Raw genomic sequence first — 27,289 nt, 5'->3', positions numbered from 1 at the left:
TCGTGGGGCGGAGACGTAAGCTGGGTTGAATTCGCCAGGCTAGCCCGGGGAACTTGGATTGAATGCTAGTGGTGGACACGTAAGCTACGCTGTGTGACTCGTGGAGGCTGCCGCGCGCAGACAGAGCGTGCGGGGCTCAAGTACATAGGGAATGCGGGGCTGGCGCGAGGCCGTGGTGCAGACGCGAAGGGCGTGGAGACCACGGAGCGCGCGAAGCCAAGCCGCGCAAAGCCGGGAAGCCGCGCAGATGAGAGAGACGCGGGCTGAAGCGGCTCAGCCGGAAAGCCGCCGAGAAATAGCCTCGGGGCGGAGCCTGCCGGCAGGGCGAGGCACCAGGAAGCCGCAGGGATAAGAGAAACAAAAGTTTAGAAGTAAAATGAGAGAAATGGGAATGTTGGCAGACATAAGTAAAATGGGAGAAATAGGAATGCCCGGAGATAGAGAAATAGAGAAATAGAAAGGCCTCCCCTCAACATGGCAATTAGAAGGCTTGGATTCGGTCTGCCCGATTAAGTGAGGCGATGAGCACCTGCAGCGGCTAGCAGCTTATGCGCCGCAGGTCACCGAAGACAGGCACGAATTAACATCAGAAAGGCCTCCCCACAATACAACAATGAGAAGGCTTGGATTCGGTTTGCCTGATTGTTAGGGCTTGTAAGCCCCTGCAGGCAGAGCAGAGCATGCGCCGCAGGTCACCGAACACAGGCACGCATCAGCGCCTAAAAACCTCCTCACAACATGGCGAAGAGAGGACCCGGATTCGGTTTGCCTGATTGATAGGACTTGTAAGAGCCTGTGGCAACTCTAGCAAGTAGAGCAGAGTGTGTGCCGCGGGACACCGAAGACAGGCGCGTATCAACGCCAAAAATAAAAAGAAAGGGGGATCTGTGGGGAGCAGCCCGGACTAGACTGAGTTACTGGAATTAAGACTTATTCTATGCATCTGCTCTCCCACAATATGGCGCTGGGAGAGAAGTAAACAGCTTCCGCACAGCTGCCTCCAGTTCAGCTAATAAACTGTAGGACTTGCTCCTGATTGGAGAGCAGCGTACTCGGCGTGTGGGTAGCAGAGTTGGGATTGGTGGAAGAGGACTATAAAGGAGGAGAGAGACGGCATGCACCAGGGAACATCTAAGGGGAACATCTGAAGGAACGCCTGTGCAGCCCCCAGAAAGCCGGCCGGCGGTGTGCCGCTCCCCCGCGGAAGTGGGGAATGTGGCCAGGGGGAACTGCCCTTCCACGGAGGTGGAAGGGATAGTAGCCAACCCGGGAAGAACCAGCAGCAAACCCGGGGAGGGCCGAGCAGACGAAAGAACAGCGCAGGGTTCAGTGTTGCTCCTCCGCGAAGAGGGGGAGCGACAGGGGTGTCTATTTTTATAAAGGGAAATGAGCCTAAGATAATTGTTAGCAGTTCTAAAATGTTAAATGCCATTTCCGTCTGGCTAGATGGAGAAATAGCAGATGTGGGCCCCGGCTAACTTACGGAAAGCCCTGGTATGGGCTGCCTTCCTCCCTCCTCCGGGGAGCCTCAGGCTGGGCTCCCGGGTCTGTGGTTGTTAAGGGTGAAGTCCTGGAAAACAGCACATGAGGCGCTCGCTCCTTAAGGACCAGTTTGCTCTCCCTGTCCTCAGTTGCTCTCCATCTGCTTCTGTCCTGAGCCGGGCTTTTCTCTCCTTGGCGTCTGTTGATGCCGGATCTCCACTGGTTTCCCCACTTCCCTGCCTCTGCAGACAGTGCGTTTATGAGACAAGCAGCCAGGCTTGTCTTTCCTAAGGGGTACCTTAGTGTCTTTTTTGCATTTTCTCTAAACGCTTTCACATAAGATCTTTTTCATCAGTAACTTCAGAATTTTCTAGGGATTTTATATGTCAAAAACTCATTTCACCCTTATCAATTAGACTGGGGTCAGTGCTGAAGATACAGATGCTCACAAAGCACAAGTTTTCTGGGCAGAATACCTGAGGTGTTCTCTTAAGGTATTTGCTGCTGCTATAAAAAGGCGGCTTTCTGTAGCCACCTTGCAGAGCAGTGGTCATTCATTGTGGAAACCTCGGAGGAGTGTTCTTGTAGATCTGGTTCGGGCTGGATACACAGAATTAGATACTTTCTTAGGGTCTGCCAAGAATTCTTGATGGGGTGGTGTGTCTCTTTTGAAATTGGAAGGTATGTAAGAAAATTGTGTACAACTCCCCACATCTCTCTGTAAAGTAGTTCTGCTGAATTACACATACTTGGTGCAGAATTCAAGCTCGGCATTTCTGCTGTTGGGACTCAGCATTCCACAGGTTCCTAGTATTCAGGTCTTTGTTCTTGATTTTTTGGCAGGTGAGATGTCCCATCATGATGTCCTGGATGCTACTTCCCGAGGAATCAGCGTCATCCTCTGTGAACACAGTAACACGGAACGAGGCTTCCTGTCTGACCTCCGTGATATGCTGGGTGTCCACTTGGAGAATAGGATTCATATTGTCCTGTCAGAGACGGACAGGGATCCTCTTTGTGTGGTGTAAGGCATGCAGGGACATCAAGATGACACAGTCTGCAGATTGCATCTCAACTCAGGTGTGGAACGTGAGTCAGTGGAGTTGATCTGTCTTTCTGAAAGAGCGTCTTAAGATATATGAGGAAGCTTCAAAAATTTCATGGAAATGTGTATTTTGAGAAAAGTGCATAGATTTCAAAAAAAATTTTCACAAAATAGACAACTTTTAATTCCATTTTCTGCAAGCTTTTTGAACTGCCTGCATTATGATCTTTTCCAGTTTATCTGGTTCAACAAATGTTCTATAGTTCATAAAGAAAAAACTTAAATACCATAATGAAGAACAAATATTAAGAAAGATCAATTAAAATTGGTTTACTTAACATTTTTGGGAAGTAACCAAATAATTTTCCCCTTAGTTTCATTATAGTTGGGAAATGTTAATCTAGGTATCTCTGCCATTGGTTAGTTTTAAAATGTCCTCTAGCCAACACCATGGCTCAACAGGCTAATCCTCCGCCTTGCGGCGCCGGCACACCGAGTTCTAGTCCCGGTCGGGGCACGGGATTCTGTCCCGGTTGCCCCTCTTCCAGGCCAGCTCTCTGCTGTGGCCCAAGTGCTTGGGCCCTGCACCCCATGGGAGACTAGGAGAAGCACCTGGCTCCTGCCTTCGGATCAGCGCGGCTGCGGCGACCATTGGAGGGTGAACCAACGGCAAAAGGAAGACCTTTCTCTCTGTCTCTCTCTCTCACTGTCCACTCTGCCTGTCCAAAAAATAAATAAATAAATAAAAAATAAAATGTCCTCTAAAAACTTGGGATTGAGGGGCTGGTGCTGCGGTGCAGCAGGTTAACGCCCTGGCCTGAATCGCCAGTGTCCCATATGGGTGCTGGTTCTAGTCGCGGCTACTCTACTTCTGATCCAGCTCTCTGCTGTGGCCTGGGAAAGCAGTAGAAGATGGCCCAAGTCCTTGGGCCCCTCACTTGCATGGGAGACTCAGACTAACTGCTAGAAATTATCTTAGGCTCATTTCCCTTTATAAAAATAGACACCCCAGATTGAGAAAACCACAAGGCAAATGACTGATATGCTTCAAAAATGTCAATGCTATGAAGACAATCCTGAGGAACTATCCCATTCCAGACTGCGCACCTCTGGCCATTGTGGCCAACTGGGAAGTGAACCATCAGATGGAAGACCTCTTTCTCTGTGTAACTCTGACTTTCAAGTAAATAAATAAATCTTTAAAAAAAAAACCCTTGGGATTGAACATCTATCTTTAGGCAGAAGCATGTTTGGGATGATGTGGTCTGACTCTGTCTCTGTTCTGTAGATCCACCTAAATTGTAGTCTCACCTCAGTTTCAATTTTTGATTATTTTTAACAGATTCAGCATGATTTGTAGGTACAATTCTAAGAACATACTGATAGGTGACTTACCTATAATTTTATTAGTGATGTAAAGATGTTTAGTCCTTAAAATAATACACCATTAATTTATATCAGGTACTTACTGGATGCTTCATAAACATTTAACACTTTCAGTCCTCATAAATAAGTATCTAGGTATTACTATTCTCAGCATTTTATAGGTGAGGAAACAAGCAGATTAAGTAGTTTGCCTGAGGCCACATAGCTACGAATGATAGTTAACAATGCAAACTCTGCCAGTCTTGCCCTAGAACCTATATACTTAACTACTTAATTCAGTACATTGACAAAATGTTACAAGAACTGTGGAAGAAATCCTGAAGAAAAATAAATCCATTTTCAATATAGTATACACATGTACAGTTTCTCTTCAGAATATGTTACTTTGAAGATGATAAAAGCAAATATTAAAATACTGCCCCAGATTAGCGGTGGCATCGTGGTACAGCAGGTTGGAGTGGCAACTCAAGTCCCAGCTGCTCCACTTCTGATCCAGCTCCCTGCTGATGTGCCTGGGAAAGAAATGGATGATGGCCCAAGTACTTGAGCCCCTGACTCCCATGTAGGAGACCCAGATGGAGTTCTGGGCTCCTGCTTCTGCCTGGCTTAGCTCCTGCTGTTGGGGCTGTTTGGGGAGTAAACCAGTGAATGGACAATCTCTTTGTCTCTTCCTCTGTCACTCTTTCAAATAAATCCTTAAGAGGGCTGGGGTAGGCTGAAGCTGGGAGCCAGTAACTCTTGTCATTCTCCACTGGGTTCCTGCCACCCAACTGCTTGGGCCATCATCTGCCTCCCAGGCACATTAGCAGGAGGATCTAAAGGCAGAGCAGGGCTTGATCTCAGGCACACCAATATGGATGCCAGCAATCCAAAGGATGGCTTAATTTGGTGTACCACAACACCTGACCCAAGAGTTTGCCTTTCTTTTATAGGTTGCTCACGCTACAAATCTTACTGTCTCCCTGGATGACTTGGTTTCCTAATTTAGAAATGATTTGTAATGGATCACCTGTAGTATTGATTCATCCTGGAAAAACAGTAGGTTAAGCCTTGGGAAATGCCTCCAGCAGTTAGAAGCCGAGACATGGAAAGCTTCAGAGGGGTGGTCAACAGTTGGAAGTGGAGAGAACAAGTTAGTAGACAGCCTTTAAAGGCCACCCAATACTGTATGGCGCTTTATTCATTGTTGGCTTTCTTCTCTGCTGGTGCAGAGTTGTGGGGACAGGACAGAAATTGGGTGATTACAATAATGTTTTGAAGTAACCATGCTAAGGATAAACACGGGATAGATATTTAGGGAAGGTTTTCTATGGAAAGAGAATGCAGTCAAGAGGGACAGCTTGAACAAATACAGGTTAGAGTGAAATGGTACACTATGTTGAAAAAGCCCATGCGATTCATTATTGTCAGGGTGCAAAGGGGCAGCGGAAATTGTAGCCATGGGTAATGCTGAAGAAGGCAGGTGACCACTGGCTCAAACCTTTTTTTAATTTTTTTTTTCATTTTATTTTACTTGAAAGAGGTACACAGAGAGAGGAGAGGCAGAGACAGAGAAAGGTCTTCCATCTGCTGGTTCACTCCCCAGATGGCCATTACAGCCAGAGCTGTGCTGAACCGAAGCCAGCATCCAAGAGCTTCTTCTGGGCCTTCCATGTGGGTGCAGGGGCCCAAGGACTTGGGCCATCTTGTACTGCTTTCCCAGGCCACAGCAGAGAGCTGGATTGGAAGTGGAACAGCCAGGACTCAAACCGGTGCCTATATGGGATGCTGGCACTGTAGGCGGTGGCTTTACCCGCTGAGCCACAGTGCCGGCCCCAGACCTTTTGTTCTTTATAGAATTCTTAAAAATTTCATCTGTGATTCAGTGGTGGCAGGAAGGCTCTAATGGAGTTGGAGTTTGTAGATTAATACATTTGGACAGAATTCCAGGAGGGGTTAATGGATCAAAGAGTGTATTTATGATTGGATATACTTACTGCCAAGTATTTTAAATGAATGATGATATTGCTGTAATAAAATTTATTAATCTGCTAGTATTCCTAAATAACTAAAAATGAGTGTATCTTTTGTAGCTATTTTATTTTTAAAATTTCATTTTTATTTGAGAGGCAGAGGTTTCATCTGCTGGTTCATTCCTCAAATATCCACAACAGCTGGGGCTGCGCCAGGTTGAAGCAGGATCCCATAACCCAATCCAGGTCTTCCGCATGGGTGGTAGCAATGCAATTGCTTGCGCCATCGCAGCTGCCTCCCACAGTCTGCGTTAGTAGCAAGTGGAGTCAGAAGCCAAATGGGAACATCGAGACCAGGTACTCCAGTAAGGGCCACCTCAGTGCAATTTGTAGTTTTTTTTTTTAAACTTATCTATCACTGAGTTCTCTACTTGTCAGGTTTCCTGATCTGGTAAGTTCCTCTGAAAGGTAGTCATTTTATGGTGTTGATTAGTTGTGTAATTGTTATTGAGAGGCTGATAGAAACACCTGCTGGCTCATTCTCCAGATGCCCCCAGCAGCCCTGGGGTGGAGGCCAGCATCAGGAGCCGGGGACCCCAGTACGTAAGCCATCATGTGCTGCCTCCCGCTGCATGCATTAGCAGGAAGCTGGAAGTGAGGACCTCCACCCACCCAGGTACTCCAGCATGGCGTGTGGGCATCAAAGGCCATCCTTAATTATTGTTCTTCAAACTGATTTGCATGAGTATCAGTTAAAATGCAGACTGAGTTGTTTGCCTAGGGTCCAAGTATTTCTGAGGTCTCAAGAGATGCTAATACTGATACTTTGAGGACCACATTTTGGACAGTAAAGGTAAAGATGGTGACCTAAATTCTTGGAAAGGCTTGGGTCTAAAGTGATATAAAAGTTACGGAAATTTGGTAACATGCTTTATGTTTATGTTGGAAGTTACATTTTTCATATCATTCTATTTAACACATTAAGGGTGCTATAACTTGTGGTGTTACTAAAACTTGTATGGGGGTATTTTATATTCCTCCTTCATATCCTCACAGCTTCTCTAAGTATTCAACATTTTTACAAAAGGTTTTAATAACATTTGGCAAAATTAAACTGTGGCAGATCCTCCTAAAGGAGCAATCAAGTAATTACAAAAAAGTTGGAAAACAAAATCATTTACTTAATTTATCCGTCCCCGGGTTTTCAGGAGCCACATGGTCTCTGGTAAGGCAGACCTTCGTGACAAGTGTCACTGATGGCTACTGAGGACTGAGCGGAGTCATCTCACCGGCTAGGATGTAGGAAGGTATATTCTGAACACAATGAGACTGGATCCGCATTTGGATTAACTGGAGGTTTGGGGAGAGTACTTGTGAACTTTATCATCCATCTCTCAAACCCAATTTTCTTTTCTATGAATGTTAAAATATATGATGCTAAGAAAGTCCGAGTTTCTGGAGTACTATGCGAACTAAGCACTCTCTACATAGGAATTCAGTATTATGGCAAATTCATAAAAAGTAAATGCTCTGCACCCCTCATGCCTTACTGCCATTTTAATTAGAACACCCAGAAAATCTTCCAGAAGGTCTGTTCAGTCTCGCCAGAAGCAAGTTTAAAAAAGCAGAAGAAATTGAAGCTTCAGCAGTCCAGACTTAATTGCTAGAGTCTAAAGGGCACTGATACTGACACAAAATAATGAACAGCACACAATAACTGCCAAGATCTTCACCCAGTCTGTAAGGTGCACTCATAACATTTCAACTGAAGCACTTCCAGATCGTTCAAACAAAAACAAACAAAACACCAAGCAGTGAAGATAAGAAAACATGATTCTGTCCACACTGGCTTTTATTGATAGTAAAGTCTATTGACACGGATACCTGCAAATAGAATACGCACAAAAATTATAAAAATAAACAACTAGATATTTAAGGGCAAATGTGAAAATTTACACATTAGATCATTTAAGATTTTATATATATATATATACACACACATTTTTTATACTGTAACAGTTTTATAAACTAAATATATTAAGCAAAAAGCAAGGTGCAAACCAGCAAATATCTTGTCATTTGTGTTTTTAAAAGACAGAGAGCCCTACATATGCATAGGCTCTTGGGAAGAATACTTAAACTGCTGTCAGTGTTTTTTCCTAAGGGACTAGGGATCAGAAAATGGGAAGGAACCTCATTTCCATTGAATATCCTTTGGCACTAATTAAAAAAAAATTTAAAATCTCATTCATGTACAAATTTTTGCATATCTCGATTAGTTACATTTAAGACTAAACTCTTAATAAACATAAAATTTATCAAAAAGAAATTAAAAATTCCAAGCATTTTTAGAAATATGTTCATGAAAGGAATTTATCAGATAAGAAATAAGTGAAAAATGCAGATGAAGTACATAGTTTATTACAGTGATACAATTTAATTTCCAACAATGAAATATTTCAGGGGGTGTTTGAAGACTGTAAGCTGAAAATGGTGGCCAAGGGTAGCTTTTTGTTCATCCCTAAGAAATCAGGCTCGTATAAATATTCAGGTTTGAAACCATCACCTTAAAATGGGAATTATGGTACACTGAGGTTTATATCTGCTTGACAGAGGACTCCAGACTACTTTGCAGCCAGCACTAAAATGCTGTGCATCTGCCTGTTATTCAAGAGCAGAGAAATATGTCAATGTACAGTAACAGTGAAATGTCATTTTCTGTTGTTCAAAAGCTACTAAAATGTAATTTCAAGATTTTATTTCTTTAGCCTGGCCTCTCACTTGTATCATGAACATCATGGCACAGATATGAACTATTCCTAACCTAATCTGTTGTTCTTGTGCTTTCCAGATTGAATATACAAATAAACTCCTTATACTTTTCCCATTATCCCATCCCCCAAGAAGGTAGGCTGAATCCAAAAGGAGAAAGCTAGATCACTCACTTTTTCCCAGCCTACACCTTTTGTTAAGTCGTTTCGGAAATGGTAAGAGATGATCTGTCTTCTCTATTACAGTCAGTGGTTCCCACACACCGAACAGCAAATAAAGCAGATTTACATGATGCCTGTGTCTTTGTACTTCACACTCTGGAACCAGCACCCTTGCAAACAGTCAGCTAGCTCGGGGAGTATTAAAAGGCCCTCAAAAAATTAGGAATACTATCTTTAGTATAAAAAATTTTCAAAAAATATCCAGTTCCAGATAGTCCCTGAGCACACTGTTCATTCCATCAAGAATCCAGAGGTAATGAATGAAAGGCACATTTTCTCCCACTGGAGGACCACTGCATAGTACGAGACATGGTATACCAGCCAGGCTAATCAAAACTTCTAATTGATGATATTACCCCTCCCAATTTTAATCTTGTTCAGTGGAAAAATAATCTAATGTTGGATGTAAACTTTCAACTAGAGGAGTGGCCGCTGGGGTATCACAACCTTCCATGGAAGGGTTTGAGGGTAAAGGACAGCTTCAAGCCTCCTCTTCCTCCTTTTCCAAAAAATCTGTCAGTGTTCCACTGTCAACAGGAATTACTAAGTACTCAACTCCATCAGTTCCCTAAAAGATAAAAGAACACTCTGTCAGTCATGAGGTATTTGAACCCTTCTGTGGTAGGTTCGAATAAAAGAAACGGATCTGGTATCTTTCCTGCAATATTTTTAAATAAGTTTATAAATATAAAAAGGCAAACTAGCATATAGGCATATATACACATTTAAATACATGGAGTTATTAAACCACTTTGTAAGAGGAGAGAGACTAACTGGGGGGTGGGTGGGGACTGTTTCATTACTGCTTTGAGCCCTCTTCACCCTCCCGCACGCTGCAGAATCTGACACTACTGATTTCTTTATTCCTTTTCCCCTTCTTGACTACATCCTTCCCATTTGGTTTTAAATATGTCAGCTATCTCATTTTTAAATGACCCTCATTAAATTCCTTCCAGCCCAGATGTTTCCTCAGGTTTCTTGTCCCAACTATAAAACTGCCTGATTCACACTTCCACTGAAGTCCCAAGGGAACCTCAAAATGAGTAAGATACAACTCACACCTGTCTCCTCTAACTGTTGTTTCAGTAGTGACCCAACAGCTCTCCGGTCATGCAAGCTGGAAGCCAGGGCTCAGTGCTAACACTCTCCTTTCCCTTGGCCCCCATGTCCAATCATCCTTCCTAATCCAGCCACTTTCTCTTTCCTCAGGCGAAGTCACCATCATCTCACCCACACCACTCTTCACATCGTCCTCGACAGCCTCTGTGCGTCAGCGCTTGGCTGTCCTGTCCCACTCCGCCCTACGTCACTCTTCATGCAGTTTGGAAAAATTTTTTTTAAAGATTTTTTTATTTGAAAGTTACACAGAGAAAGAAGGAGAGGCCGTGAGAGTGAGAGTGAGAGTGAGAGTGAAAGAGAGAGAGAGAAAGAGAGAGGTCTTCATCCAATGGTTCACTCTCCAGTTGGCCACAACTGCCAGAGCTGTGCTGATCAGGAGCCAGGAGTACCTTCTGTGTCTCCCAAGTGGGTGTAGGGACCCAAGGACTTGGGCCATCTTCTACTGCTCTCCCAGGCCATAGCATAGACCTGGATTGGAAGTGGAGCAGCCGGGACTTGAACCAATGCCCATATGGGATGCCGGCACTGTAGGCAGTGGCTTTACCTGGTATACCACAGCACCGGCCCAGGACAATTTTTTAAATGACATTTTGTGCCATGCTGGCCTTTTCTGTGCCAGGGTCTCATTACAAGCTGTCTTCAGCCCGGAGTACTCTTCCTTCCCTTTTTGACCAGTTATTGCCCAGTCTTCCTGTAGATTTCAGTTCAGTGGTCTCTTCCAATAGCCATTTTAGGTCAAATCCACCTACTTTATCTTTCAGAACTTTCTGATCATAGAATTTAACACTGCCAAAATCTTAATGTGCATGATTACTTGACCAGTGTGCGCCTCCCCCATTAGATTTTAAGTCCCATAAAAAAAGTAGTTGGGATTTGTTCCCTAATATATCCTAACAATGCTCAATAAATACAGCGGGGGGCTGGTGCTGTGTCGTAGCAGGTAAAGCCACTGCCTGCAGTGCTGGCATACCATATGGGCACTGGTTCTAGTCCCGGCTGCTCCTCTTCCAATGCAGCTCTCTGCTATGGCCTGGGAAAGCAGTGGAAGATGGCCCAAGGCCATGGACCCCAGTGCCCATGTGGGAAATCCGGAAGAAGCTCCTGACTCCTGGCTTTGGATTGGCTCAGCTCCAGCCATTGCGGCCAATTGGAGAGTGAACCATCGGATGGAAGACCTCTCTCTCTCTCTCTCTCTCTCCCCCTCTCCTCTCTCTATGTAACGCTGACCTTCAAATAAATACATCTTTAACAAATAAAATAAAATATAGACAATGAATGAATGGAGCAGAGGGAACAAAGGAATAGAGTTATTTGGCTCATACTCTGTTTTCTAATGTCCTGTTACTTTGGATGAGATCTTCTAAGGAGTTCTCTGCTCTGAAGCAGAGTACATCCTACTGTATCCAGCATTCTGCCTAAATGAACCTCTGTGACCCACCGCAAACCCTCAGTTTTCATAATCAGGTCTGAATCAAAGGTACACCTGATCTTAAGTGAACAGTGTGCACTATTCTTGGCATGTATGCCACAAAAGCAGAGTCATACCTTCTTTGTTCGTATAAGCTTGTGATCCCTAAATTCAGTTAACTGGGCCCGGAGTGTCAGATCACTGTTGACAAGGAATGCTTCTCGACACTGCTGGTAAAAATCTTGAAAAGACAGTCCTGTAGAGTTCAAAAGGAGATGAGAACATGAGTCAGCATTTAGGACTCTTAGCCTTGTACAAATGCCCATAGCAAAGAACACAGAATAAAAGTGCTACTGCCATGTTATAGCCCAGCAGTCAGCAAGGGCTGGGAAAACAAAGTAAGTCCCTCTGGAAGAAGCACAACTAGAGAATGCGTAGCTGTCGTACGTTGTGGCTTTGCTTTTAAAGAGAACTGACTGGTGAACATAGTCTACTGGGACAAAGTATAACATAGCCTGGTAGGCAGTTTTAAATGGTGAGGATAAAGAGGGAAGTAGTAAATCAAGAGACATGAAGAGTTACTAAAGTGTTTAACACCTTATTTTTTTCCAAAAAAGGAAGAGAATCTTCTAAGATGCCTAGCATATGAAAAACATGTAACTGAGGCACAGATCCATAGGTAGTACAGAATAGGAAATTTTAAAAGGAAGCTGGGTTTGTCTTTCAAACCATGTTGGCATATAGCCTGTTCAGCAGTGTATCTGTAGGGCCACTTAACAATTTGCTTAACAATTAACCACTGCTATGAAAAACTGCAATGCTATCATTAGATTTCAGGAGAAAAAATTTACAGAGTAAAACAAAAGTCACACAACTTAATATAAATATTGGATACCAATGTAAGAAGGGTTATCCTGGTTATCCAGCTGATACTTTATTAGTAGCCTGAAAATCCCCCTAAGGAAAAAAAACAGAAAACAAACAGAAATTAAAATCTAGAATGTTAATATCAGGCAGTAATAGTTAATAGTAACATATAGAGACAATATCACAACTAGGTTTGCCTTCATAACCTTCTCTTCTTTTCTCCAAGGAACATCATATCCTTGCCTAGTTAATGAGGAAAAACATTTCTTTTAAAGGAAAACCTAGCAGTATTTTTTTTCCTGACTATAGTTAGTCCTTGCAGAAAACCTGGAATATATAATATCTAAGGCAGAAAATGTCAATCCCAGAATACGATAACAGCCATTAACATTTGGTGTTGATCATTTTGTGTATGGTGCTATCTCAAATCTTTATACATTGAGGCACAGTAGAAATATATAAATAGGGGCTGGCATTATGGCACAGCAGGTTAAGCTGCTGCCTGCAGCGCCAGCATCCTATCGAGTTCATTTCCTGGCTGCTTCACTTCCCACCCAGCTCCCTGCTAACGTGCCTGAGAAAGCTGCAGAGACAGCTCAAGATGCTGTTGTCACCAACTGGGGAGTGAACCAGCGGATGCAAAGATCTCCGTCTGTAACTCTGCCTTTCAAATAAATAAATAAATAAATCTTTAAAAAATACCTACACAAATAAATCCATGCATTTATATCCTATAGATATTGTTTTATTCCTTGCTTTTTCACTTACTCATTTTTCCCATGTCTTGAAAAACTCTGCTCAAACAAGTTTTAATAGCAATCATGTACCACAAACTTACACTTCCCTACTGGTTTTGGATGTTTACATTGTTTTCAATTTTAAATATTATAAAACAACTGCATTAACTATATTTTTTCATAGTTTGAGTTACTAACACAGTACAGTGAACCAAGTGGAAATATGGGGTTGAAAATAGTGTTACACAGATTCCCAAGAGTCCTTGAGTATATCAAAATTTTTATTAATCCTTTAAATTTCTACTTTGTATTTGGGATCATCTGATTGACTATTAAAAAAGATTTATTTATTTGAAAGGCAGAATTGACAGAGAGAGAGAGACAGACAGATCTGTCAGTTCACTTCTCAAATGGCTGCAACAGCCAGGGCTGAACCAGGCCAAAGCCAAGAACCCAAAATTCCATCCTGGTCTCCCACATGGGTGGAAGGGGCCCAAACACTTGGGTCATCTTACCACTGCCTTCCCAGGTACATTAGCAGGAAGCCAGATTAGAAGTGGGGCAGCTGGACTTGAACTGGGTCTCCAGTATGGGATGCCAACACCAAAAGCAGTGGCATAATCTGCTGTGCCATGCTGTCCCCAAATGTCCACTTTAGGGGCCAGTGTTGTGGTGTAGTAAGTTAATGGGCACCATTCGTGTCCTAGCTGCTCCACTTCTGATCCAGTTCCCTGCTAATGGCCTGGCAAAAGTAGTGGAAGATCCATCTTCCACAGTGCTTGGGCCCCTGAAGCCATGTGGGAGACCTGGATGAAGCTCTTGGCTTCAGCCTGGCTGAGCCCTGGCCATTGCAGCCATCAGGGGAGTGAACCAGCAGATGGAAGATCGATCCCTCTCTGAACTCTGACTTTTAAATAAATAGAAAACACAGACATCTAGGTTTGCCAAACTAAGAAATATTTGCATTAGCAACAAATTCGATGTTCTGAGTTCTTACAGTGCACAGACACCTGACTTGCAATAGTCCTTAAAGCAGTGAATATAACAGTAAAACAGAATGAAGACATTTCCTGTTCTATAGTCTGTCAAAAAGTTTGATTAACCACTTAATGCACATTTCAATATCAGTTCTTTAACTTTACCTTCAGTGTACAAATCAGCTTTATAGAGCAACAAAACTCATTAAAATTAGCATTTCAGTTATCATAAGGAAGTCTTGTACAGTTGAGCACCTTTTTGTTTTTGTTTAAAGATTCATTTATTTGAAAAGCAGAAAGGCAGAGTCAGAGAATCAGGCAGAGAGAGGGATCTTCCATCCACTGTTTCACCCCACAAATGGCCACACTGGCCAGTGCTGAGGAAGGCTGAAACCAGGAGATTCTTCAGGTCCCCCATGTGGATGCAGAGACCCTAGCACTTGGGCCATCCTCTCCTACTTTCCCAGGCACATCAACAGGGAGCTGGATCAGACGTGGAATAACTGGGACTCGAACTGGAGCCCATGTAGGATACCAGCGCTGCAGGCAGCAGATTTACCTTACCTGCTGCACCACAGCGCCAGCCTTTAGTTGAGTGTCTTGAGTGTGGTAGTGGCTATGCAAGGTTTCACATGTAATAAAACTGCATAGGGGTCAGCGCTGTGGCACAGTAGGCTAAGCCTCCACCTGAGGTACTGGCATCTTACACGGGTGCCGGTTCATGTCCCAGCCGCTCCTCTTCTGTCCAGCTCTCCTGCTATGGCCTGAGAAAACAGCAGAAGATGGCCAATGTGCTTGGGCCCCTGCACCCGTGTGGGAGACACAGAAGAAGCTCCTGGCTCCTGGCTTTGGATCAGCCCAGCTCCAGCTGTTGCAGCCATCTGGGGAGTCAACCAGCGGATGGAAGACCTTTCTCCCTCTTTCCCTCTCTCTGTAACTCTACCTCTCAAATAAAAAAAATAAAATCTTTAAAAAAAAAAAAAGAAAAATTGCATAGAGCTACAGAGAGAGGACAGAAGGAATGAGAGAAATAAGTTCAAGTATAATGCTGAAATCTGAACAAGACATCTGTGGTTCTGATATTCTATTGTCATGGGAGATGGTAGGGACAGTGCTGGGGTAGGACGTGCAAGGAATGTCCTGGTGGCATCCTGCGAATATATAAATATTTCATAGCAAGAAGTTAAAAAATAAACCACACACATAAAAAATAAATGGAAAAGAAATTGCTAAAAGTAAACAAAAAGTGTACTCAAAGTCTGTGTACCCAATCTTCTATCCATTACCCCTTCTCCTTCTCCAGGGTTAGTATTTTCCTGAATTAGGTATTTATTTCTATTTACATTTTTAGCTTTTCATATTAAAATAACACCATACAATATTGTTTTACATGCTTTTTATTTACTTATGCTCTTTATTTTTTATAACTATCATCCTGTCTTGTTTATTTGTCATAAGTAAAAAAAATGTCCTGCTTTGGAAAATAAATGATATGGTGACACTACTGTCTCTTCACATAAAGCAAACTCCTGGCTGCTGGTACAGTTTCTAGGCCTGGAATGCAGCTGGACTGTGACTCAGTGATCTCGTTGCTTTATGATTCTATTCTTTTTCACTGATGTGTTTATATTTTGGGACCAGGCTGTATCTTTTTATTTTGTTATTTCGTATTTCATCTATTATACTGTGTGCATAGAGCTAAAGAGGATGAATTAAAGTCTGAAAGTATGAGGTCATCTTGAACAGAAGTGTTAAACAAAAGCAATGGTTTTGGCTAATCTTGCCTTCTAATTCTTTAAGAAACTGAATATTCTGCCAAATCTAAATCACACACAGAAAACAATCTGTATTTTGATTAAATTATGCTCCAGTGCATTTCTGTTCAGGCGGAATCGCTACCATTACATTATTCAGTCTACCCATCTAGGAATACAACATTTATTTTTATCTATTCACATGTTAATTTTCTAGTTTCACCAAGGTCTGTTGTTCACCAGTCTTGTTAAAGACAGTGTAAAGTCTAGAATTTTAGGCTTCGAATGTAATTTGCTACTAAGCACCTCTTTCACCAGGCTAATTATGCAATTTACTTTTTGCTGGTTTGTGCTATAACCAGTCTTTCACTTCTGCCAGTTCAGATATGCCTCTTGGTTAGCTGCTAAAAGGGTTTTACTTGAGACAGATACGTTTAAGAGCATGGGCTTTGAGGCCAGGTACATTAGGGTTAAAATCTCCGTACCATTTATTATCCACCTGAGTTGTGAGGCTCAAATGAGCTATTTCATGTAACAAGTTCAATGTTTGGATCATAAAATTAAATATGTAATTGAAAATCACCATAAAATTTAAGTAAAATCTATCAGAATTAAGAAAAAAAATGTTGGTACTTCTGCTTTATTAATGACAACTTGTTAAACTATTACTGAGTAGTCTGCCTATTCCAGAATCCAGTACTGGTAACTGTTATTACTATTATTTCTCTTAATCCTTCAACTAAGTGGGGATCTTTGTATCACCAATAAAACCTGGTAGTGCATGCCTTAAAATGCAGTTTTTTTTAAAAAAGTGACAAGTTTTCATTTTTACCTTGCATTAGGGGTGAGGCTTCGTAAGACATGAGTCAGAGAGCTAAGTGGTAAGGATCCCGACTGTTTAACCAGAAGAGAATTCTCATAGGAGGTTTCTTCAGTGTAAGGACTGTATGTAGTAGCTTCATACCAGAGCCAGTTATAAAGACTCTGCTTTGCATGATCCCACACTGGAGCACATGACCAAAGAAACAAGAGTTACAAATTATATTCATATTGTCATATTGCTAGCTTCCACGCTAGGGAAGAATGAGAAAGCATTAAATAAAATCAGTGCTGAAGAGGCAGGAGCTGTGGTGTAGTGGGCTAAGCCTCCACCTGCGGCGCCACCATCCCATATGAGTGCTGGTTCTAGACCTGGCTGCTCCTCTTCCCATCCAGCTCTCTGCTATGGCCTGGGAAAGCAGTAGAAGATGGCCCAAGTGCTTGGGCTCCTGCACCCATGTGGGAGACAAGGAAGAAGCTCCTGGCTTCAGATCAAAGCAGCTCTGGCCATTGCAGCCATTTGGGGAGTGAACCAGCGGATGGAAGACTTTCTGTCTCTCCCTAAGTCCACCTCTCCAGTAAATAAATAAAATCTTTTAAAGAATGAAGTAAAATGGCAAAAAATAAATAAATAAATAAAGTAAAATGAATGCTTAAATTTACCATTTTTGCTACTTCCTCATCCAAATCAGTAACTGTCAATCAACATTTGAGTCTTTATTTGTACATTAAGTACAAATTATATCAACATCCAGGCATTCTATTTGAAAAATTGATAATTTAACATTTTGTTCCACAGGATTATCATAAAGTCTCTGATTTAAGGTCATGAAATAAATGTTACAATACTACAAAGAGTAGAAAAAGACCCAAACAATAGCTGTCTCTTCTTCCTCATGTAATATTAGGTGTAAAGCACACTCTCCTTTAGTATCTGAATTTTTATTTCCAAATATTATGTTGTAAATCAGATTGACTACACTTTTCTTGTTGGCAGAGAATGTCTTTAAACATGTAACAGGGAAAAAGTACACTTAAAAACAGTAAAAATTTTGGGACTTACAGCATTTTAAGAGAATTTTATAAGACTATTATCACAAGATAGAAAAAAGTACTATTAACTTACTGAGAGGAGCATTGAGGTGATCAATAGATGCTATCAGGTATATGTTACGCAAAGATGAGAGCTGTCCAATAATTTGCTGGCTCTTGTCTCCTCTCAACATTTGGCTATCCAAATTGTGGATGAGAAGGAAAAGTTCTAGAGAAGAATCTGAAAGGAAATGAAATCCAACTATTATTTTTTTTTGACAGGCAGAGTGGACAGTGAGGGCGGGGGGGAGGGGACCGACGTGCTGCGGCCGGCGCACTGCGCTGATCCGAAGCCAGGAGCCAGGCGCTTCCTCATGGTCTCCCATGCGGGTGCAGGTCCCAAGCACTTGGGCCATCCTCCACTGCACTCCCAGGCCACAGCAGAGAGCTGGACAGGAAGAGGAGCAACTGGGACAGAATCCGGCGCCCCGACTGGGACTAGAACCTGTGCCAGCGCCGCAGGCAGAGGATTAGCCTATTGAGCCGTGGTGCTGGCCAACCATTATTTTCAATAAGTATTTGTGAAGTTGCAACCATAAATAATGACTAGGTATTAAAGAATTTATCAAAATGGTATGGTGTAAGGTAATAATTGCTTTTAAGGGTATGCAATCGGTTTGAGGGAATAAGACATTCATTCATAAAATAGGCAAGACATTGAGGTTAGCACTGGAATTAGGAGACAAAGAAAGCAGTTTTAGTAAGGCACAGAAACAGCAAGATGTGTATGATTGGAGGTGAACCTGGGCATGTTGCACTGCAAAGTAGGTATGAAGAGAACACCAAGATAAGAAAAAAGTTCTCAATAAGCATTAAGAGATTAAATAGAAAACTGATTTCCCAAAAGCCAAACGAGACACAAACAAAAGAAGAAGTGAGAGGGCCGGTGCTTCGCCCTGGCCTGAAGCGCTGGCATATGGGCGCCGGTTCGACTCCCAACTGCTCCACTTCATATCCAGCTCTCTGCTATGGCCTGGGAAAGCAGTAGAAGATGGCCCAGCAATTTGGGCCCCTGCACCCATTTGGGAGACCTGGAAGAAGCTCCTGGCTCCTGGCTTCAGATCAGTGCAGCTCCGGCCATTGCGGCCGATTAGGGAGTTAACCATCAGATGGAAGACCCCCCCCACCCCGCCTCTCCTCTTTCTGTGTAACTCTTTCAATTAAATAAATAAATCTTTAAAAAAAAAAAAAAAAGAAGTGAAGTGGTTGAGGGTTCAGTATATTGCTTATAGTGTCAAGACTTTGCAGGATGGAGCTATTAATATCATCAAATACAGCAGGAATCAAGATTGAGGATAAGCCAAGTTCAATGGATTTAGTAAGAAAGAAATTACAGGGGACTTGTCAAGCATACATTTCAGTAGCAAAGAAGGAAGTTACAAAGGAAATAGGTAAAAAGTAGAAGTTGGGACACGTCTTTGATCAGGGTGCAGTGGTTAGGACACTGCTTGATTTTAGAGTGCCTGGTTCAAAATCATTGCTCCTATGTTTCTCATCCAGCTTCCTGCTAATGCTTCCCTGGGAAGCAACAGATGATGGCTCAAATGCTTGGGTCCTTGTCACCCACATGGGCAGCTCAGACTGGGTTTCAGATTCCTGGCTTCCTTCAGCTTGGCCCAGCCATAGCTGTTGTGGGCATTTGGGAAGTTAACCAGTGGACGGCAGGTCAGTTTCTGTCTTTCTGGGTTTCTCTTTCAAATAAAAGAAAACAAAAAAGTTTTTAAAAATGCAACTTTGAAATCACATGAAAACAGGGAAATAAAATTGTTTAATGGTACAGCAGTGAAAAATTTTGAAAATCCCAGGTTCTCTGAATTCTAAAAATCACTATAGTCAATAGTATTTAAAAAACTAAAAGCTCTTCTTGGGTATTTTAGTTAAGGTGACAAAAAGTAACTTGTTCCTTTTAGTTAAGTGAAATTCACAGGAAAAAATCCATTGAAACAGGGTAAATTATTTCAGGAAAATCTGAATTGGCATTGAGATAAACAACATTATGAAAATAATTTTTTGTGTATATAAATATATGAATAAGAATTGCATGCTTAACTTCACCTTAAAACTATAAAGCATCTATTTTATATTACCTTCTTTAAATTTGTTTATTATCCAATCTAGCTGATCCAATACACTTCGGAATGTACCCATATAATCAAGAACTTCTTCTGTTATAGAATTCAGGACCTAGATAAATAAGTACAGCAAGTACATTAATTACAACATATTCTGTTATATAAATAAGTACAACTAGACAACTCAATCTTTTTTTCATAATTTAAGAATGATTTTGTATTTCTTAGTTTGAATGATTATTTTAAAAAATCCTAGGGGCCACTGCTGTGGTACAGCGGGTTAAATCCCTGTCCTGCAGCATCAACATCCCATAAGGGCGCCGATTCTAGTCCCGGCTGCTGCACTTCCGATCTAGCTCCCTGCTAATGAGTCTAGGAAAGAAGCGGAGGATGGCCCAAGTCCTTGGGCCCCTGCAACCACATGGGAGACCCAGAAGAAGCTTCTAGCTTTAGATTGGCTCAGCTCCGGCCATTGCAGCCATATGGGAAGTGAACCAGTGGATGGAAGACCTCTGTATAATTCTGTCTTTCAAATAAATAAAATAAATAAATCTTTTAAACAAAAATCCTATTGGTTGGGCTGCACTGTAGCAAAGTGGGTTAAACCACCGTCTGCAGCACCAGCATCCCATATGGGCGCCAGTTTGAGTCCTGGCTGCTCCACTTCCAATCCAGCTGCTTGCTAATGTGCCTAAGAAAGTAGCTAAATATGGCCCAAGTACTTGGGCCTCTGCACCATCATGGGAGATATAGATGAAACTCCTGGCTTCTGATTAGCCCAGCTCTGGCCCTTGCGTCCATTTGGGGAGGGAAACAGCGGATGGAAGCTCTCTCTCTCTCTCTCTGCCTTTCAAATAAATACATAAATCTTAAAAAAAAAAAAAAAAAATCCCAAGGCTAGTGCTATGACGTAGTGCATTTACTAAGCCTCTGCCTACAGCGACGACATCCCATATGGGAGTTGGTTTAGTTCCTGTCTGTTCCACTTCCAGTCCAGCTCCCTGCTAATGTTCTGGGAAATCAGCAGAAGATGGCCCAAGTGTTTGGGCCCCTGCACACGTGTAGGAGACCCAGAAAAAGTTTCTAGCTCCTGGCTTCAGACCAGCGCAGCTCCAGCTATTGCAGCCACTTGGGCAGTGAACCAGTGGGTGGAAGACCTCTGTCTGTCTCTTCCTTTCTCTGCAACTCTGCCTCTTAAATAAATAAATCATTAAAAAAAAATCCTATTGATACTTAAATATATATAATTTTTTCCCCATATGTTATGGTTAAAAGAAAACAGGGGAGAATAGCAAAGATCTAATAGGGCAGAGACACAAAGGAAAAGGCATTTGGGGAATGAATCAGCAGATGGAAGATATATCTATCATTCTGCCTTTCAAATAAATAAATAAATTAGCCTTAAAAAAAAAGGAATACTACATTGGTTAATATCCAACAACCCAAAGCTTTAATTTTCTAACTACAAAACAACCATTTTTAGTAAAAATGACCCATGATACATACTATAATTTCTATTTTTATTATTTTAGAGTTCTAAAATGTCATAAAAATGTACTAAAACTGAAGACTGCATAATCCCATCCTTCTGGTAAATGCTGCTGTCATCTGGTGCAGAAAACAAAGCTAACATTTCCCTGAGGTTTAATACATGCAAGTAAGAAATTCAAAGATGTGTTTTCAAAACTAGAACCTTCTGAGTCCATGATCTTAGCCCTATGCAATCCTACTACTGGGAAGGCTAAAACCAAAGATCCTTTAAATTTAATATTCTACAGGCAGGGAATTGGTTCAGCAGTTAGATCCCACATCCATGGACAGCACTGTGGCATAGTGGGTTAAGCCACAGCCTGTAATACAGGCATCCCATAAGGGTGCCAGTTCAAGTCCTGGCTGTTCCACTTCCGATCCACCTCCCTGCTAATGTGCCTGGGAAAGCAGCAGCAAGTGCCAGGTCCCCTGCACCTACATGAGAGACCTGTTGAAGCTCCTGACTCCTGGCTTCGGCCAGGCCTAGCCCCAGCCCTGGTGGCCATTTGGGGACTGAACCAGCAGACGGAAGATCTCGTCTCTGTCTATTCTATATCTGTCTCTCTGTAACTCTGCCTTTCAAATAAATCTTTAAAAAAAAAAAAGGATCCCAGGGCCAGTACAGTGGCATGGTGGGCCGGGCATCTGCCTGCGGTGCAGGCATCCCATGTAGGCACTGGTTTGAGTCCCAGTTGCTTCTCTTCTGATTCAGCTCTCTGCTGATGCACCTGGGGTGGCAGCAGAGGATGGCCGAAGCGCTTGGACCCCTGCACACTAGCAGGAGACCATGAGGAAGCTCCTGGCTCCTGGCTTTGGATCAGCCCAGCTCCAGCCACTGTGGCCGTTTGGGGAGTGAGTCAGTAGATAGAAGACTTCTCTCTCTGTCTGTGGCTCTGCGTTTGGGGAGTGAGTCAGTAGATAGAAGACTTCTCTCTCTGTCTGTGGCTCTGCCTCTCAAATAAAATAATCTTAAAAACAAAACAAAACAAAACAAAACAAAACAAAACAAAACAAAAAAAACAACCAATCCTTTATTGGAGTCCTCTGATTTAGCTTCCTACTAATGTGCATCCTTGGGATGAAGCAGATGATGGCTTAAGAATTTGGGTCCCTGCCACCCAGATGGGAGACCTGGATTTCCTTGGCTTCAACCAAGCTGTTGTGGGCATTTGGGAAGTGAACCAGTGAATGGTACATCTCAAATCTCTAAGAAAATGAAAATAAACATTAATACTCCCAAATAAGAAGTAGCATCCTCCCATTAGTGAGGAGGTAAGAACTGAAAGGAGATATACTTGTAATATTGTTACCTTTAAAATTTTCAACACTTACTGATTTCACAGTGATTCCAGGAAAGAAGCCATTGATGACAACATGAACAGAATCTTGCAGCATGGTGGTTCGAAACCTTTCTAGTAAGTCTCTCTTAGAACCCAAACCATAAAGTACAATGTTGAATCCAAGGCTGTTCAGAAAGATAGCAGTCATGAAATTAAAGCTCAGTTACCTCTTAATGACAACTTTATATTGACCAATTTTCTTGATATAAGCTTACAGAGAATACAGGAAGAACTAGGATAGCTAAACAACTAAATTACTGATTCACAATTTATGCATGGTAAAGGTATAATTTTATTAGCGGAACAACAAGCTTCATTAGCTTTCTCTCCAGTTCCCGTTACCTTTCAATTGATAGATGCCTAACAGGCAAGGGAGACCATGGCCAATAAAAGGTACCAGAGTGTTTCACAAGTTGAGACAGAGCTTAAATTGATAGATTAAGTTGGAATTAAGCAGTGACCAAATAACAAGGGTCTTGTTCAAATCATATTAAGATGCTCATTAGATTTTATTTCAAAGACAAGCAGTATTTAAAGTAACTAATAAGGTGTTAACGGAAAAGTTTTCAAAAGCAAAATGATCTTTTTAGAAAAATCACAATGGCTGGTTAGGAAGGAGGAACAAAACTGCCACAGATGAAGGATCTGAATCAGCTATCAGGGAGAAAAAATGGAAGGTGTTAAGAGCTTTAATGGAATTCAAATCAATAGGATTTGGAGACTGATTAGATGTGGAGGGTGAAGGGAAAAAGGAAGAAAGGTTTTCTGCCTTAAGGCACCCACATAAATAGGTGACATTCACTGAGCTGGGAAGCAGGGGCAGGTGGGAATGATAATTTCACATGAATTCAATTTTATGGATGCTGAATTATTTAAAAGACATCCAAGTGGCAACTTCTAATATACGTTTAGATATTCATGTCTGCTGCTGAGGAGGTAGTTCCAGGTTGATGAGAACAGTTACACAAAGTAACTGAAGCCAAGAGAGTGAATGAGTCCACCCAGTACACCAAGAAAAAGGGGTTAAGCTAAAGTACAGCTCCATGATTGTTTACAGAGGTCAATCAGAAACGGTTATCATCTCTAGCAAAGCAGATAGCCTAGAAATACAACAACAAAAACCCAAAGGTTAAGAGTAGCAAGGTAAAAGCAGCAGAGAAAGAGAAGCAAGGCAATTTAGAGACCTTAGAATTACATTCATGTTGCCAACTATGTGGTCTAGACTGGGAAGCAAAGCAAACCAGGTATCTGAGCTAACAAACTGGGAGATAGGATTAGAATGAAAAGCTGTAAATTTACAAAGCACTGAGCAAGAGTTATTGAAAGAAATGAAGGTCCTTGCAGGGAAGATAATCATTATCTTCTCAGCATAACTTTTGGATATAGTGTAAGCAAAAGAAAACCAGGTGGCCAGCACTGTGGCGTAGCAGGTGAGGCCACCAACTATATTCACATCAGTATACATTCTAAGTACTTTTTTTAATGTTGAGATCCTTTTAAATACAAGCATAAAAGTAACTATAGTTTAAAAAAAAAAACCTTTCTTTTGATTTCAATCACTCTTCTAGGTACTTAATGGAAAATGAAAAATGATAAAATTGAAAAAGTATTCTAATTCTAAATTGGCAAAATGTTTATTACAGATCAAATCTGCTCATGAAATTCTGAAAGTCTATAGTACATGCATATAGTATTACATTAAAAGAAAAGAAGCAGGGGCCAGCACTGTGGCGTAGCGGGTTAAAGCCCTGGCCTGAAGCGCCAGCGTCCCATATGGGTGCCGGTTCTAATCCTGGCTGCTCCTCTTCTGATCCAGCTCTCTGCTATGGCCTGGGAAAGCAGAAGATGGCCCAAGTCCTTGGGCCCCTGCACCCACGTGGGAGACCCGGAGGAAGCTCCTGGCTCCTGGCTTCAGATCGGCATAGCTCCGGCCATTGCCGCCATCTGGGCAGTGAACCAGCGGATGGAAGACCTCCGTCTCTGTCTCTACCTCTCTCTGTAACTCTTTCAAATAAATAAAATAAATCTTAAAAAGAAAAGAAAAGAAAAGAAGCAGAGGAGTAGGTGTATGGCAGAGCAGGTCAACCAGTGCCTGTGACGCCAGTGTTCTGTACTGGAGCACAGGGAGTGCAAATTTGAGTAGCAGCTGCTCTGCTTCCTATCCAGCTCCCTGCTAATGCAGCTGGGAAAGCAGTGGAAGATGTCTCAAGTGCTTAGGCCTGTGCCACCACATGGGAGACCTGGATGGAGTTCTGGGCTCCTAGCTTCTGCCTGGCCTGGCCCCAGATGTTCCAGCCACTGAGGATAAACCAGCAGATGAAAGATTTATTTCTGTCTCTCCCTCTTTATCTGTAACTCTTCCTTTCAAATAAATAAAATAAATCCTTACAAAAAATAAATAAAAGAGGGGCCGGCACTGTGGCACAGCGGGTTAAAGACCCAGCCTGCAGCGCTGGCATCCTATATGGGCGCCAGTTCTAGTGCCGACTGCTCTACTTCCTGGCCAGCTCTCTGCTATGGCCTGGGATAGCAATAGAAGCTGGCCCAGGTCCTTGGGCCCCTGCACCTGCATGAGAGACTGGGAAGAAGCACCTGGCTCCTGGCTTCGGATCAGCTCAGCTCTGGCGGTTGTGGTCATTTGGAGAGTGAACCAATGGATGGAAGACCTCTCTCTCTCTCTGGCTCTACCTCTCTCTGTAACTCTGTCTTTCAAATAAATAAAATAAATCTTTAAATAAATAAATAAAAGAAATGCATATTCTTTCAGGAATTTTGCTGTGAAAAACTGGATTAAAATATAATTGGCATATTTTTTAAACTTGACAAGTTAGGTTGTCAAATATTTATGAGTAATAGTAATAGTAATAAAATGCTGTTTGTTTTACCAATAGCCATCAAGTTTGAAAAACTGAGAATGCACGAATTTCTTAAAAACCTATAGAATTTCTAAGAATCACACAACAAAATTAATTTCTACATTTAAGTCATAAAATTGGGAAAATACTTATTTTCTTTTTATTTTTATACATAAACATATCAAGTTCACTGTTAAAGGAAAATCAAATGTTAAATTACCTGGATTTATATTAACTTTTTATTTTGCACATTTGCAATGTAAAAGTACTTACTGTAACTGCAGCATCCATTTATGAAATAAGTTTTCATATTGTTGATTTAGTTGTTTAAGTTCAGCAGAAAAGGAAGGAGAAACCTTGCTCAATAAGTGACGCAAACTTTGCTTAAAAAAGAAAGAGGGAGGAAAATCATCTCACACCATGTCCAGCAAATCAACTGAAACTAAAACTATTTCCTTAGAGGCTGATGTTAGAAGAGTTCACTAATAGAATTATTACTTTAATCAGGTTTGGCAAGTCGTACATCAACTGAATATGCATAGTATTCTGAATAATTCAAATATTTCTTGTAAAAGTTTTAACATTTTTTTAAGACAAACATGTAACAACAGTACAGATTTTGCTAAGTTTTATCTAGGACCATTTAAATAATTATAAATTCTAAATATAAGGCTTTAATTTCTAAAAAGATCATTACCATAAGAAGATGATAAAACCTGCCTCCCAGCTTTGACAACAAATCCAGACAGACTTAAAAACCTATGGATTTGAAAAAATGTAAAAACTTAAGGTAACAAACAGTTCAGTATTAATTTTTCAGAAAACATTAAAGATTCTTCATAATTTATCATTATCATTATAAAATGAACTTGTATCCTGCTCCTTTTCCAAAAGCTATTGTTGACAAATCCTTTATCTTTGAAAAGTATGGCAAATTTTTTAAAGCAATAATCTACATAAACTGAGGGAGGTCACTGCCCTACATTCAAAACTTGGAATTCGTGCTGTCCAATCAATCTGTCTTACTTTTTTAAATGAAAACTACAACAACAAGCTTTATGTGAATCTTTAACCTGGTGCTATCATGGCTTCAAGATTCTACCCTTACAGTAAAAATTTTTTTAAAAGATTTATTTATTTGAAATGCAGAATGAGAAGCAGAAGAGAGAAAGAGATCTTGCATTTGCTGGTTTGTTACCCAAATGGCCATGCCAAAGACAGGAGCCTGGAACTTTATCCAGGTCTCCCAGGTAAGTGCAGGGGCCCAAAGAGCTGGCCATCATCAGCTGCCTTCTCAGGCGCATTAGCAGGGAACTAAACTGGAAGTGGAGCAGCAGGGACGTGAATTGTGCTATATGGGATGCTGGAATCACAGGTGGCAGCTTAACCTATGACAGAATGCCAGCCCCATAAAACACAACTTAACAAAAAACTTTTAATTTATTTATTTTTTTGGTATTTGAAAAGCAGAGACAGAAAGAGAGGAATATGGACAGGAAGATTTTCCATCCATTGGTTTACTCCCTAAATGCTGACAACATCCAGAATGCGGAACTCAATCCAGTCTCCCAAGTGGGTTGCAGGATTGAAGTTATCTGCTGCTTCACGGAGTGTGCATTAGTAGGAAACTGGCAGTGAAACAGCCAGGACTTGAACTGAGGCACTCTGACATAGGATATGGGCACCCCGAGCCACATTAACCGCTGTACCAAATGCCTGCCCTGTAAAACAATTTTTTAGTACTGATATCAGAGCTGAACTCAACATTCCAGGAACTCTGGACTATACAGTTTTTATATGTTCACATAGTTAAAGAGAAATAGAGCTACATCTAAGAAAAACTGTTAAGTTGGTAACTAAA

At 41.7% G+C, this 27,289-nt stretch overlaps 2 protein-coding genes across 22 annotated transcripts in view; one reads left to right on the top strand and one right to left on the bottom strand.

Annotated features, from left to right (window-relative positions):
* The window catches only part of NIF3L1 (NGG1 interacting factor 3 like 1), a 51,351-nt gene that overhangs the window by 19,998 nt on the left and 4,064 nt on the right, over nt 1-27,289 (top strand). For 8 of the 20 annotated variants that reach the window (XM_002712443.6, XM_017343015.4, XM_017343014.4 and 5 more), the window contains one exon: nt 2,326-5,967. In XM_002712443.6, coding sequence (XP_002712489.3) covers nt 2,326-2,510 — 185 coding nt within the window. In that variant the 3' untranslated portion in view covers nt 2,511-5,967. Of the gene's footprint in view, nt 1-2,325; nt 5,968-6,412; nt 7,845-27,289 lie in introns of those variants that run through there. The other 12 variants (XR_016231957.1, XR_016231962.1, XR_016231960.1 and 9 more) reach the window with 5 other exon arrangements.
* The window catches only part of ORC2 (origin recognition complex subunit 2), a 51,720-nt gene continuing 32,130 nt past the window's right edge, over nt 7,700-27,289 (bottom strand). For both annotated transcript variants that reach the window (XM_017343017.4, XM_089330104.1), the window contains 8 exons: nt 25,702-25,811; nt 22,566-22,698; nt 19,719-19,815; nt 17,666-17,812; nt 16,553-16,724; nt 12,281-12,342; nt 11,523-11,641; nt 7,700-9,426 (listed from right to left, as the gene is read on the bottom strand). In XM_017343017.4, coding sequence (XP_017198506.1) covers nt 9,340-9,426; nt 11,523-11,641; nt 12,281-12,342; nt 16,553-16,724; nt 17,666-17,812; nt 19,719-19,815; nt 22,566-22,698; nt 25,702-25,811 — 927 coding nt within the window. In that variant the 3' untranslated portion in view covers nt 7,700-9,339. The remainder of the gene's footprint in view (nt 9,427-11,522; nt 11,642-12,280; nt 12,343-16,552; nt 16,725-17,665; nt 17,813-19,718; nt 19,816-22,565; nt 22,699-25,701; nt 25,812-27,289) is intronic.

Source organism: Oryctolagus cuniculus, chromosome 3 (genome assembly GCF_051225735.1).
Source record: "Oryctolagus cuniculus isolate XC-2025 breed Fujian yellow rabbit chromosome 3, ASM5122573v1, whole genome shotgun sequence".
In the NCBI taxonomy this organism is placed as follows: domain Eukaryota; kingdom Metazoa; phylum Chordata; class Mammalia; order Lagomorpha; family Leporidae; genus Oryctolagus; species Oryctolagus cuniculus.
The sequence above is the reverse complement of the archived record's forward strand: the minus strand, read 5'-3'. Positions and strand labels throughout refer to the sequence as shown.